The sequence below is a fragment of the Hydra viridissima genome, unplaced genomic scaffold (assembly GCF_058129835.1).
Source record: "Hydra viridissima isolate aposymbiotic clone 2 unplaced genomic scaffold, HvirCarnegie_v1 scaffold_12, whole genome shotgun sequence".
Lineage (NCBI taxonomy): Eukaryota > Metazoa > Cnidaria > Hydrozoa > Anthoathecata > Hydridae > Hydra > Hydra viridissima.
The window spans coordinates 621709-636046 of NW_028324311.1; the positions used below are offsets into that span (position 1 = coordinate 621709).

The 14338-nt window shown below is 28.5% G+C and overlaps 1 protein-coding gene across 3 annotated transcripts; it reads left to right on the top strand.

The window, feature by feature from the left end:
* Nucleotides 1-663: 663 nt before the first annotated feature.
* On the top strand, nucleotides 664-13774 carry LOC149880621 (adhesion G protein-coupled receptor E5-like). Of its 3 annotated transcripts, XR_016445747.1 has the most exons (8): nucleotides 664-1010; nucleotides 1092-1157; nucleotides 3805-4128; nucleotides 7349-7646; nucleotides 9383-9694; nucleotides 9786-9993; nucleotides 11680-11948; nucleotides 12261-12858. XR_016445747.1 is itself a non-coding variant. In XM_090069168.1 (6 exons), exons 2-6 carry the CDS (start codon nucleotides 11735-11737, stop codon nucleotides 13656-13658), a joined length of 765 nt encoding a protein of 254 aa, XP_089925294.1. In that variant the 5' UTR covers nucleotides 9709-9993; nucleotides 11680-11734; the 3' UTR covers nucleotides 13659-13774. The 3 variants fall into 3 exon arrangements, 1 of the variants encoding a protein (XP_089925294.1); XR_016445748.1 differs by lacking the exon at nucleotides 1092-1157; XM_090069168.1 differs by lacking the exons at nucleotides 664-1010; nucleotides 1092-1157; nucleotides 3805-4128; nucleotides 7349-7646; nucleotides 9383-9694 and adding exons at nucleotides 12865-13085; nucleotides 13266-13445; nucleotides 13576-13774 and having other exon boundaries at nucleotides 9709-9993; nucleotides 12261-12327.
* Nucleotides 13775-14338: the final 564 nt, after the last annotated feature.

Consider the following 14338-nt stretch of genomic DNA (forward strand, 5'->3'; position numbering starts at 1 on the left):
CTAAGGTGTGTCAACATTCTAAATAAAAATCTCTCGGCCTTGACTCGAAAACTCTAAATGTGAGAACATCTTATCTTCTAATAAGATGCAGTTTGAGTTACTTGAATGGTTGATTCAAAATCCATATCTCAATCTAATTGAACACCAGCGGACTATTCTTAATCAAAAAGCCAGTGCACAATATATTAAAAACAAAGAGGAGCTGATAATCTTTCTCTGAGAAGCTTGGGCTCAGATAAAATAGAAAACTTAGTTAAGTCAATCCAAAATCCACTCGCAGATGTCATTAAAGCCAATGGTGGCCCAATATGATACAGAAACGTCATAAAACTTAATTTATTCGAGAAACTTTTGATCTCAAAAACCTTTTTCGGATGCTTATTTAATGTCAAAAGATTTTTAAATTTAAATGTTTCGTTAAATTTTGGCTAATTAATGTAATTAATGTAACTTTGTTTTTGTTATCTGAAATCTTGATTAAATTTGCTTTTAAAATAATCATAAAAGTTTTCTTCAAAAACTTATTTTGTTGATGAGAAAAACTCGCCGATGTTTGTTTTTCATTATAAATTTTTTGCTTGGATACTCATCTAGCTGTATAACCTAAGTGTCTTATTCAGCTCAATGGCAAAATACGAGTATTCAAGCGTCAAATACAACCTAAATCGCGCTTGCTTCAACATCATTGAAGATGCTTACTGCTCTAACTACTGCTTTGCATTTTCATTCCACTCCTATTACCGTTTCTCACGGTAATAAGAGTGGATGGATTTTTTATTAACCTCCTTAATTTTATACAAGTTGCTAATAAATTTCAACCCTGTTTGCTTCTTCGCAACTATCGAAAGCATTCGTCGGAAAATCAAACTATATCAAGTTTCTAATCAAGTTTCGATAAGAATTTTGGGGGTCTGGGATTAATCAAGTTGAGTATTGTTTTTGACGAAAATTTAAAGACAAACATTAAAATTGATATTATAGTCAGGCAAGGACCTTAATCGTAATGACAAGTAAGCTTTTTATTTGTTCATGTGAATACTTTTAAGTAGTTATTACCAATAACATTCATTTTTATTGTGCCCATTATCTAGTGTTTCAAAAGTGGATAATGACAATTTGTTGGTTTGTTAATGTTTGTTATTGTTTTGTGTCAGCAGGTATACTTGATTATATATTTACGCTATAAATATAATTAAGAATGCTTTGAAAATCTGCAAATTAGGCATTTACATGTAAATTATAAGTATATATTTGTTTAAGAAACAATAAAGGTTCTTACAATATCTTGTTGTTTAGCAGAACTTTAGTTATAGATCGCCATATTTAAAGAGAGTCAATTAGGTCGAAATGTTATTGTAATACCATATTTAAAAGAAGTACAAAGCTTTTGTTGATATACTTTAAATGCTCAATGCCAGGACAGAAAATTTTTTTACTGTTTCGTAGTTTCATTCTCATTTAATATTGGTGTTGTGTGTTTATGAGAAGCACCGTTAAAACTGAAATGCTCTTACGATGAAACATTTGCTAAATCATTGGTGGCAACACATTTGTAACCAAAAACCTACCCCTGAAGATGTATCTCATCTATTTAAATTAACTGACAAAATTCAATTGGTTACTTGCTTTCAATTTTCACAAAATCAGAAAGCTAATGATATAAGGGCTTAGATGCCAATATAATGATTGTGATATAACATTTAAGGTTTTCCTTAGTGTTGAATAAGTTAAGACAAATGTGATGTAAACACCCAAGACTTACCAAGTCAATCTTGTGTTTTTTAGAATGGTAAAAATAGAGTAAATATTATTCAGCTTAAGTAGCTACGTTTTTTTTATTACGTTTTGTGCTAATAAAAACAGCAACATGTGCAGTTTTGAATTACGTTATGTTATTTAACTGTTATTTTGAGGAAAGATGGTCGAAAGTAAAAACTTGGCTAGCTCAGTTTACTCTTTGTTATTCAATAAATTGTGGGCTGGTTAACGTTCGACATAAACCTCGAACTCAGTTTCGCATAAACCAATGTAAAAGAAAAAAATTATTATTTGTTTATGATATTTTTTTACACTATAAATGTACTTCCTCAGTGTCACAAAATGTCACACCTCCTTCAACTAAAAAAACAAATACTGCAATTATTATCTTTCAGTTTATAAACCAATGTTTAATTTCATAACTTATCTGGCTTTTCATACCACCACTAATGAAAGTTTTGTTTTTTATGATTTAATTCTACTTGATCTTAAACTGTTTCTATGGCTACAGATTAGTTTCTCATTTAATATCTTGTTGCAACTCCAACTTTTACAAATACGTAGTTTTGATTACTTAAAAACAAGACGCAACCGAAGCAAAATATACATTTAGTGGACTTATAAAAATCAACTATTTTTTAAATTTTCGTAAAAATATATTTGCAGATATTCTGATTTTTGAGCTTTTATTTTGAAACAAAACTTATCCTTTACTTAATTATATATTACGTTCATTTTCATTAAACTTATCCTTTACTTAATTATATATTACGTTCATTTTCATTAAATTTTTACTTTTATTTAAAATGTACCTGAAAGAAAAAGTTTGTTTGCTAGGAGGTCAGAGACTAAAATTTTATATATATTTTTTTCATTTTTAAAATTTTACAATCTCATTTTATTTATTAAAAATTTGAGTTTAAAAAATTACCTGAGCTAAATTCATAACTACCCACGGCATTTAGGTTAAATCGCTGAAAAAGGCTTCACATTCATTGTTATTGCTTTACTCTTGTCTGTCGTCATTTTATTGATCTTCACAGTATCACTTTAATTGTTTTTTTGATCTTATTGCACAGTTGTTTAGTTTAATGAAAAAAGGCGTCATTTTTTGATTATTAGGAACCATTTTGTTCCCTTCGTTTTTTTAATCTCCTTTTTAGAAGGTTCGTTTTCAAGTTTTTCAACAGTTTTATTTGATTTATTTCATAATTAATTTTTTTGATGAACTATTAATTATTTAAATGCCAATCGAGGCAATCAAAAAAAAATTGTCATGTCTGCATTAATTTATTTTAATATACGATGAAAAACAGCTCCAAAATGTTTAAAATATTATCAGTGTCAACATTTCTCAAACTTAAACAACTGAATAATTAAGACTTAATGTATAAAGTGAATGGCTTGTTTAAGAGTTCACTCAAAAATGTTCAAGTTGTTTTTTCATAAGTGCTTTTATATTTCAAACATTGACATATTTTATTAATTGAAGCATTTTTTTATTAATTTTTATATATTTTCTTTTCTTATCCTTTTTTGCTTAATAAACTTGTATTTAATTTGATAGCAGTGTAGTGAAAGCCATTTATGGTATGTTGTAACTATTGAATGTTCTTTCTCACTTTATTAGTTAGAAGGCCTATAATACACCCTGTGCCTGCAGCGATAACTAAAGGCAATTCAGGAAAAATTGTTGATGATCGGTTACAACTTGCAGAAGGAATTGAAACTGGTTCTTGTCATGATTTATGAGTTTTTTTAACTCCTGCATAAAGGGCTAGACTCTGTTAAAAATTGTCATTTATGACTAGATGTTTGATTGTAATTGTTTTGTCTTGCTTGTAATCATCTTTGCCTTTCCATGTTTCAGAACCAATGTGCAGACTGCAGGGAAGATCTTGAGTGTTTAAAGTTACGAAGTCCTACAATTTTTTTTGCGAGGACTTGGTGGCTTTAAAAAATGATTCGTTTTGGACCAGGTTGAACTGGTTGTTTGGAGTACAGTGCATTCAACATATCTTCTTTTGTTTTGGATTATATGTTTAGATTGAAAAAAGCAAGACCCACTAAGTATTCTGAAAGATACCACAAGTGGCATTCTAATTTCTTGGAAGTACCAATTGCAATTTTTTTCAACTGTAGCTGTAGAGATTCTGAAGTAACTCCAACTCGGAAATGGCATGATCCTTTTGACAAGTTGGAACACAAGCCATGTTCTAGACTTAATTCACCACTTAAATCCATAATGATGATGCTTGGCATGTTGTTAGTCCGTGGTTGAGGTGATGATGACAGAAAGACCTAAGTGTTTCATCATTTGATTCAAAGCTGGTGCTGGAAACTGTAGCAGTTCACGCAGGAGATATAGAGGTGACTAGTTATGTGTTTTCATATTTTGTCTACAAAGTAAAATAAAGTACAAAAGTAATCCGCACAGCACGATGCAACATGTATAAGGTTTAATAAACCATTTAAAAATATATATATTTTGCACCAACATCTTATCATTATTAAACAAACAATCCTAAGGAGTAGGAGGACAACACTTCAACTTTTCATTTTAAGGACTACCTTAATAAAACAGTAAAAATGTAAATTTAAAAGATTTTTAAAAGTTGCGATAACTTTTTTAATTTCTTTATATGCTTTTTTATATATAAACAAACTAATTTTTTAAATTTTTAAGTAAATATTCAGAATAAAAAAACAAACCATTAACTAATTATACTTGGGAGATCAGGAGTAACTTGGGACAAAAAGGTTAATTTAGTTTTAATGATTACTTGAATTAGATTATTGAATTAAATGATAACACCAATAAATCTACCAATTTCAGTGCCAAGGCTTTTAAACTCGCTGAAAGTAAATAACATTTTTATACCAAGTTCCCTCTGCTGTCCCAAGTATACCCAGTTGGTGGTAGCAAAGATAAAAAAAATTTTATTAAGGAAAGCAAACGCTTCAATAAATATTTGATATTGTCTTTTTTCAAAATATTGATAAAGCATTCACTTGCTTGGCATGATGTAAGTTTAATTTTAAATTCAAGAGAGTTTTAAACTTTAAAAGATTGGGGTGCCTCCTATCCCTACCGGTGTCTCCAGTACTTAGTTATTACAAAATATTCAAATTAACAGGAGGCAACATGAAGAAATATTTTGATTTTCTCATGTTCGAAGCGATGTTTATGGCGTAGATTTAGGCAGAATGAAACCACTAACTTTTCAAAACTTAGCATAACATTTAACTTGTAACAATTAAATTGTTAGTTAACTATTAAATGTTTACTGAAAGTAAACGTTTAATAGTTAACTAACAATTTTAAGTTAATTAATTTATTCAAGAAAGTCATTTGTTAACAATTTTAAGTTAAATTATTTATTTTAAGAAAGTAATTTATTCACTTCTTCCTTATGCTATTGTTTCAAACATATGCCATACTAAAAATCCACCCTTAAGATAATCAATAAAGATTAACAGTAGCGTGGAGAAACTTGACAACAATGTTAGAAATTAGCAACTTCATAGTATAAAAGTCAATGTCTCATCATGTGTCAGTTTTTTTTTTCTATCTATAAACATAAATATGAATGCTGACGTTCTATATTACCTCAATAAAATACTGAGTTCAAAAAGGGAAGAGGAAAATGATAACAAAAAACAATTACCTCATATTTTGATTTGTAATTAAAGAAAATTGTTAAAATTTGTAAAGACATAGTTTGCGAAGTAAACAGTATATCACTAAATCTTAAAGTAAATATTAATAATACTACATTAATATTAAAGTTGAAAATTATGATTAAGGTGAAACTTTTAAAAACTTGTTCAAACTTAGTTGTGAGAAAGTCATGAAAAGAATATTTCAGTTAACTACTGCTTTCGTTGTTGCCTGTTCTGTGTAGTCCAAATTATCATTTTTTTCGCTTAAGTCAATATTATCATTTGTCTGCCATATTCTTTGTATAGAGGGTGCGGTAGCGATTCACGAACTTATTTTGGGCTAGGTTTTGTGATGTAAATAAAATACATCCGCAATTTGTTTTTGTTGATTGATGTTCAATGACCGTCTTAGATTTTAACAAAATTATGAACAAAAAAAATTTAATTAAAAGTTTTACAATGGAAGCTAAAACAACCGAAGCTTTAAATTTGATTCACGCGGGTTTGGCTGCACATGAAGTGATTAGTATTTCTGGAGTGTCTAAAACTACATTTTAAAAAGTGAAAAAACGTGACAGTGCTGAGTGAGCCAAAATGCCATCTCCAGTGAACAAAAAAAAGCTTATAAAAAGTTTACAGAAATGCTTAAAAATCATGTTGAAAAGAATCCTACTGTATCCATTAGAAAGACAGCAAAATTGTTCAATATTTATGAGAGGACAGTCAGAAGAACTCTAAAAACACTTGGAAAAGTCAGTGTGGACCTTTATGTCAACTTTTGACAGGAAGACTAAAAACTTTAAGATTGAAGCGATCATAGAAACTTCTGAGTCAGCTAAAAAGCCATGCTTCGTCAACAGCTAATGTTTTCTCAGATAAAAAACTTTTTACCATTGGCTGTGTGATAGATAGGTGTAATGGCAGATTTATTGTGTAGAAGAGTGACAAAGCACCACCTGTGTATCACACCAAGCACCCTCAGTCCATCACACCAAGCACCCTCAGTCCATCATGATGCTAGGAATCATCGCTTCTAATGGAGAGAAATGTCCACCAATCTACATCAAAGAGAAAGAAAAAGTTACCTCTAATGTGTATTAGCTTATTAAAACGCTATGTGGTGCCATGGCTGAAGAAGACATTCTCAGAAAAAAATTACATCTTTCAACAGGACAATGCACCTTGTCATAGGTCCAGAAAAAGTCAACAGTATCTTCACGACAATATGACTAATTTCTGGCCCAAACACTTTTGGCCACCATCCAGCCCTGACCTGAATCCCCATGGCTATAGTATATGGAGCGTAGTTGAGAGTAAGGCTTGCAAAAAGGCCCACTCAAGTGTCAAGTCACTAAAGTCATCAATTACCCGTGCTATGAAATCAATTTCAAGGGAATGTATAATAAGCACCTGTCAGTCTTTCCGCCCTAGGCTTGAGGCAGTGATTTAAAAAAAAGAAAATCTAATTGAATGTCAAGGTAGGAAAAGTATTTATCTTCAACTTTTCTCTTATTAATATTCCATGAAGATAATTTTTAAGTGCTTTAAAAATTGATTTAAAAAAATTTTCGAAAAAGTTCGCGAATCGCTGCTGCACCCTGTAGGTGACTTCGTAATGCAGTTATCAACCAAAAACAGAAAAAGATTAAAGTTTATTAGATTAGTTTTTCAATACTCTACGGCTTACAAAAAGAGCTTTTATTTAACTTGCTAATAACTATTTATTTTTGTTTTCAAATGTAATGCCCTTTAAATATATTCAAAAGTATTTGCCCATTTGTTTCAATATGTTGCTTTAACATTTTGCTTTTATTTATAAACTTTTATTTTTTTTATTTTTTATTTTTTTGTTATTGGGTGTAAAACTTATCTTTTCTATATTCTCGAATTAAGTCTTTTGGATACCTTTACTTTTTTTTTTTGCTAGCTTTATAATGGCATTTTTGGTGTGATCAACAAAATGTTATCAGCCAATAGCTCTTTCATTATCCAAGCTCAAACTTCTAAAAACTCTTCCAGAAAAATGTTAGGAGTTCTTGATGCACTAGTTGGTCAGATTGTTAACGAAGTCAAGGAACTGAAAATGTCGTATAAAGTTTTGCTCAACAGTTTTGCTTTGGCTATTGCTAATGTTAAAAAGACAGACATTTTCATTAAAGCAGTTGACAAATTTGAAAAGCAAATATTTTTAGACATTACTGAAAAAGTAGCATGTGATGAAAAAAGTAAAGCATTTTTAAAACTTTTTGCCTCTTGAAAATTGACTAAAGAAAAAACGGGGAAGGGAAGGAGGGGACGAAGGTTTTGAGACAAAATAAAATACTCATTTATACGACACTTTTCTCATTTGTTTTTGGATTATTTTATCAAACGACATGAAAAAGCGATTAAAATAGCTAACTGTTAACAAAACAAAAAAGGTCCTTTTTCTTCAATTTTTCGTATTTTACTGCATACGCCTTCGGTCATGGTCTGAACAACTTTCACATTGATACTTTTTAAATGCTTTTTAATTCTGATTGCCAACTATTTTGCATTCGTTGTGCCAAACCTTGCTTATAAGCCATAATACCCAAAATGCACCAAAAATCTCCAATAGGCTCAGCATACAGAACATTCTGTGGATTCACATTTATCGGCACAAAAGATACATGGTGCTTTTTGAGCCAATTTGTTTTTGTTTTTGCATAATAGAGCGTGGCTAAGTCAGGCCAAAAAATACATTTATCTATTAAATGATATTTGTAGATAAATTTTAACAATTTTGGCAAACAGTTTTGACAATACACATCTGGATTGATCGCTGGACCTTTGGTCTGCGCTATTTATGGCGCAAAAACAACTATACTAGATAACGCTAACCATTTAAGGACCATTTGGTACTTCTCCTTTCATTTAACTTTTGCATCTAGAAGACTGTTTAGTATGTTGCATGAATATAATCTAGAAGACTGTTTAGTATGTTGCATGATTATAATCTAGAAGACTGTTTAGTATGTTGCATGAATATAATATAGAAGACTGTTTAGTATGTTGCATGAATATAATCTAGAAGACTGTTTAGTATGTTGCATGAATATAATCTAGAAGACTGTTTAGTATGTTGCATGAATATAATCTAGAAGACTGTTTAGTATGTTGCATGAATATAATCTAGAAGACTGTTTAGTATGTTGCATGAATATAATCTAGAAGACTGTTTAGTATGTTGCATGAATATAAACCGGCATTCCCGAGCATGTTGTTATCTGAAAATGCATTTTTTTGTCATCATTCACGACGATGATTTCTTCCTTCGCCTAACTCCTTTGCAGTTTTTGACAGTTGCTAGGCATTTTTCTTCATTTGCTGTTGACTGCACTTCGGCGAGCGTTGTCTTTTGTAATATTTTAAATCTAGCTTTTTGAAGTTTTGACGAATGCAAGACCGTGAGAACTTTTAAGCGAGTTTTCTTTAACGCATTATTTTCCGTAAAATCTTTCAATTTCTGTTGCTGTTGTTTGCTCAATTTACTTGGACGACCCTTTCTTGTCTTTTTACTTTTATATAGTAGACTATTCTCAAAGCGATTGTTGATACAATAAACTGTGTTACATAAGATATTTTCAACTTGTAAATATATACCAAATGGGTTTTGCTCATTTACCCAAACAAAGTTAGGACACATTTTCGAAAAACGAGTTATTTTCTCAAGTGTGCAGTGATAATCGAAAAATTTTTAGAAATCTAGAAAGAATGTTTGAAGGGCTATAAATCAGTATATGAAAAAATGAATTCCTTGCATGCAAATATTAATTTATTTAGCTAAATATTTTGTCAATCGGCCCACCCGTTAAGTAGTCATTTTTCAACTTTTACTATTTTTAAATAATTTTAACATTAATATTACAATAAGCTGGAAGTTAAAAACTATGCAGCGCACCTTCTGTTTGAAGAATGCAAGTACATTACCTTTTTTTAGGAGCAGATTTAAATGCCTCAAAACTTGTTCCCAGCAATGCACTAGTTGATGAGGATAACACCATATTTTCATTTGTATTTAAAAAACCAGATTTTTTCTTGTTAAAAAATGATTTTGTCTCTTTTCACTTTAACCAAAAAGGAGAAACAAAGAGTGGCACGGGAATAATTGCCAGCGTCATCTTTTCTGCAAGCGTTGCTGAACATTCTGTTAAAAACCTGAACGGTAATCTTGTAAAATTAAATTTTAAGAAGACTGATCTTAAGGATGTAAGTGGATCCCTGGATTGTTACTTTTGGAACTCTACTTTAGGTTTAGTTTACATTTGCTTTTGTTTTATGTTCCGAGTTTGGAACGCAACTTGATTTCTTTGTACAGTTAATATGTCTGTTGATTAATTCAGATAGCTGGTCAAATGCTGGTTGCAGTAAAACCTATGAAAATCATATCGAAGTGTTATGCGAATGCGACCATCTTACAAACCTGGCACTTATCCTTGATCCGTCGAACCGCGGTTATAATCCTGTATAATTAAAAATTGTGACATGGATTGGATGTGGTATTTCAATAGGGGCTCTGTTTATATCAGTTCTGACGCTTGGATTATTAAGGTTAAACAATTCTTTTCCTTTTTAAGAGCTTGGTTTTTGTTGTCGCAGTAAAATATTTTAAAAAGGGTTTAACAAAATCTGAGAAAAACAATTGAAATTTTTGCTTCCCTGAAATGTTTTTTTCTGTGTAGTTAGGCAAGATAATCATTTTGAAACGTCATTAATAAGATTATACAAAAAGCGTTTTGATGTTTTCTGTCGTAGATATGATTATTATTGCTATTATTTTTATTATTATTATCAATTACTATTATTATTATTATTATTATTATTATTATTATTATTATTATTATTATTATTATTATTATTATTATTATTATTATTATTATTATTATTATTATTATTATTATTATTATTATTATTATTATTATTATTATTATTATTATTATTATTACTATTATTATTGCTATTATTATTATTGATTATTATTGTTATTATTATTATTATTACTATTCTTATTACTATTATTATTATTATTGTTATTATAATTACTATTATTATTATTATTATTATTACTATTATTATTATTATCATTATTATTACTATTATTGCTATTATAATAACTATAATAATAATAATAATAATAATAATAATAATAATAATAATAATAATAATAATAATAATAATAATAATAATAATAATAATAATAATAATAATAATAATAATAATAATAATAATAATAATAATAATAATAATAATAATAATAATACTAATAATAATAATAATAATAATGATTATTATTATTATTATTATTATTATTATTATTATTATTATTATTATTATTATTATTATTATTATTATTATTTTTATTATTATTAATTATTATTATTATTAAATTATTATTATTATTGTTAATTATTATTATCATTTTATTAACTATTATTATTATTGTTATAATTGTGATTATTATTATTATTATTATTATTATTATTATTATTATTATTATTATTATTATTATTATTATTATTATTATTATTATTATTATTATTATTATTATTATTATTATTATTAATATTATTATTATTATTATTATTATTATTATTATTATTATTATTAATATTATTATTATTATTATTATTATTATTATTATTATTATTATTATTATTATTATTATTATTATTATTATTATTATTATTATTATTATTATTATTATTATTATTATTATTATAATTATTATTATTATTTTTACTTTTATTATTATTATTATTTTTATTTTTACTTTTATTATAATTATTATTTTTATCATTATTATTATTATTTTTTTGTTATTATTGTTATTGTTATTTTTATTATTTTTATTATTATCATTATTATTACTATTATTACTTTTATCACTTTTGTTATTATTATTGTTATTATTATTTTTATTATTATCATTACTATTATATTACTTTTTTTTACAAAAACCAATAGGGTTTTTAAGCAAACATCATCTCAGACTACTGCTGGATGTTATATTGTGAAATTCTTAACCAAATACAGTTCGTAGTTCTGTTCATGACACTTTTAATGAATAATATTATTAGAGAGAAAACGGCTTATGTAGATTAAAGAAAAGTTATTCCTTGGCTACCCAACAAGCGCGTTTTTTCGTTAAAGGGGTCTTATTTAAATTTTTTTTTAAAAAAAAAACAGAACTTCATTATAAATGAAATATTTTTTTTGAACCCCAATATTTCTTTATAGAAAACTGCGTCAAAATCTCCCTAAAAAGATTCTCTTTTATCAGTGCATTTCGTTAATGACACTACTTGTATTATTTCTCGCTGGAGCAGAGCGTAGATCGAAGTCCGATTTTAGTTGCGGTGTATTTGCTGGATTATTGCAGTACTTTATCTTGGCAACATTTTTCTGGACTGCAGTTGAAGCTCTGAACTTATACCGAATGTTTGTGTCTATTTTTAAAAGCATGGATCCTGTAAAGTTCATTCGTAGAGCTTGTAGAATTGCTTGGGGTTCGTACTTGATTTTAATTTTTCTATTGATTATGATTGAATAAATAGTATAGTTAATTATTGCCAAAATTTCAAATGCCCTATTTGTATTTAAAGTTTTAAATTGAAGAAATTATAACACAAACTTAAAAATTTTAAACCTACATCCATTACTTTTTAAATCTGTGCAACTTTTGTCGATTGCGATTTGTTTTCATTAGAACTCTTTATTCACATCGATTTAAATATTTTGTTTTAGTAAAAAGCTTAAATATTTTTGATGACTAAAGTATTTTATTGATAGCTCGTGGTTAACTTTCGTGTTATTTTCAGGTGTTCCACTAATCATTGTCGCAGTTTCTGCTGGAGTTGAAAATAAATCTTTTGGCGATGACAAGCTGCACGTGATGTTCATTAATTTATTTTGAATAGAATTATTAATTTTCTCTAATTACGCTTCTAATCAAACATCAGTTTTTCCGTTAAAATCAAATGAAATATGAACTTCTCGATCTGTATTTTAAACTGATTTGATTTTTCTGAAGTTTTTAAAATAGAGATCTTTATGTATTTAAACCTAGCAAAAGTTTTTGGTGTGCCAATTTATATGCATATAAAAATTTGTTTGGCACTATTCCGGAATATTTTAAAAGTTTGATTTAAAGAGGGCTATGTAATGTCGGAATCAAATGGGTTTTTATGGAATTCTATAAATTTGCTTAAATGCATAAACTATTCTAAACTCGATTTATTCAAATGACTGATGTTAATGTTTATAGTTAATTCTCTTTTAATGGAAAAACCAAACACCAATGCTTAAGATTGATGAGCGAAATGATATACCGGGTGTTTGTGACAATTTTCAACTTCAATGATGATGCACGGCGTGTACTTCAATGATATTTCAAACTATTATTAAAATGTTTTTTACTTGTAGCTGTCTCATTCATGGATATGCATTCTATTTTGGGGTTTTACTTCCGGTTGCTGTTGTTCTCATTTTGGTTATGGTAAAATTAAGCACTCGGGAAAAAGCAAAGTTGTCAACAAACCATGCTGAAAGAAATAATTACAGACGTGTTTTTGAATCCTCTCGCATCGCTTTTGCATTTAGCACTTTACTTGGCTTAACATGGGTGTTTGCTCTTCTTGCTGTTGGTATGATTTTAGTCTTTGCAACTTCACTAAAGAGTTTGAGATTGTGTAACTGATCGTTTTATTGTCTGTATTTATATTCTTGTGTGTGCTTTTTTTTATACAACATGTTAGTGAAAATATGAAAGTTACAAACGTAGATGCTTAAGCACTATCAAAATCTTCATTAATTTGTTCCCTTAGGAGACATGATGGAAGTCTTTCAATGGTTGTTTTGCATTTTTAACTCTTTGCAGGGGCTTTTTATATTTGTTTTATACATTGCTCGTAATCCTGAAGTGCAGCTCCAATGGCGTACACTATGGACTTCTTCATCTTTAAATTATCATAAAAACAGCACACATAGTTTGGATTTTATAAATTGTAAGCTCTTTTGATCTGCTGATTTATTAGTTTGATCTGCTGATTTATTAGTTGTAAACTAATTTGATCTATGAATTATTGCTGCTTAATGTTTAATTGTTTGCATATCTTTCACTATTTTTTTAAACAGCGTCGTTTGCTGATTCGAGCGACCAACGTAAAAACTCTTCAAAAGTTCAACTTACTGGTGTGTATAACTTAAAGCCAATGTAAGGTTTTACATAGCAACCAAATACAAAACAAAGTCTTTCTATACGTAGCATTTAAAAAAAAGATCTTCTAATGATCAGCTAAGGAAAAGATGACATTTAAAAATATATTTTTAAGTATGCTTGTTTGTTTTATTAAACTAAATAATTTCCTGCGGAAAGGGGTTAGGATGTTGGCGGTACCGAGGGTCTTCGAGATATGTGTCTCATGCGCTGCTACCTTAGAGTTTTCATTCAACAGCTTTTTTATACAGGTTCTTCTTTTTTCAGCGTATTTTTACCTAGTACGAGTTTATATTGCGTATAACTATCCATCCTCATTTAGTCAATCTAGCTTTGAAAAACTGTGCATAAGATTAGCAGTGGTATTAATTTGTTATGGACGCACTGTTCAAAAGGCGGTAAAACTTTCCCCGAAGGACTGCATTGGGGTGTCTCTTGTAGGATCTGCCTAGATTTCAAAGTCTCATAAACAAAATGGCAAATAAAATATATATTTGTCATCGCTTCGATAGGGAACTATTTAGCAACTACCCAAAAAGAAAACCTAAAAAGGCATACAGCAAAGAACTTACAAAGAGAAAAGAATATTTAACCCAAAAACTCTTTCATATGTGACGATAAACTCTGAGTATTTTCTAGAACCACACAAACAGCCAACGAGCCAAGAAGTGTCAAGCACCC

Excerpts from the sequence above, each read along its gene's own strand:
- LOC149880621 (XM_090069168.1), top strand. The coding sequence starts at position 11,735 with ATGACACTACTTGTATTATTTCTCGCTGGAGCAGAGCGTAGATCGAAG. Across the intron at positions 11,949-12,260 it reads AGCTTGTAGAATTGCTTGGG|GTGTTCCACTAATCATTGTC; the intron begins GTTCGTACTTGA and ends TGTTATTTTCAG. Across the intron at positions 12,328-12,864 it reads TCTTTTGGCGATGACAAGCT|CTGTCTCATTCATGGATATG; the intron begins GCACGTGATGTT and ends TTTTACTTGTAG.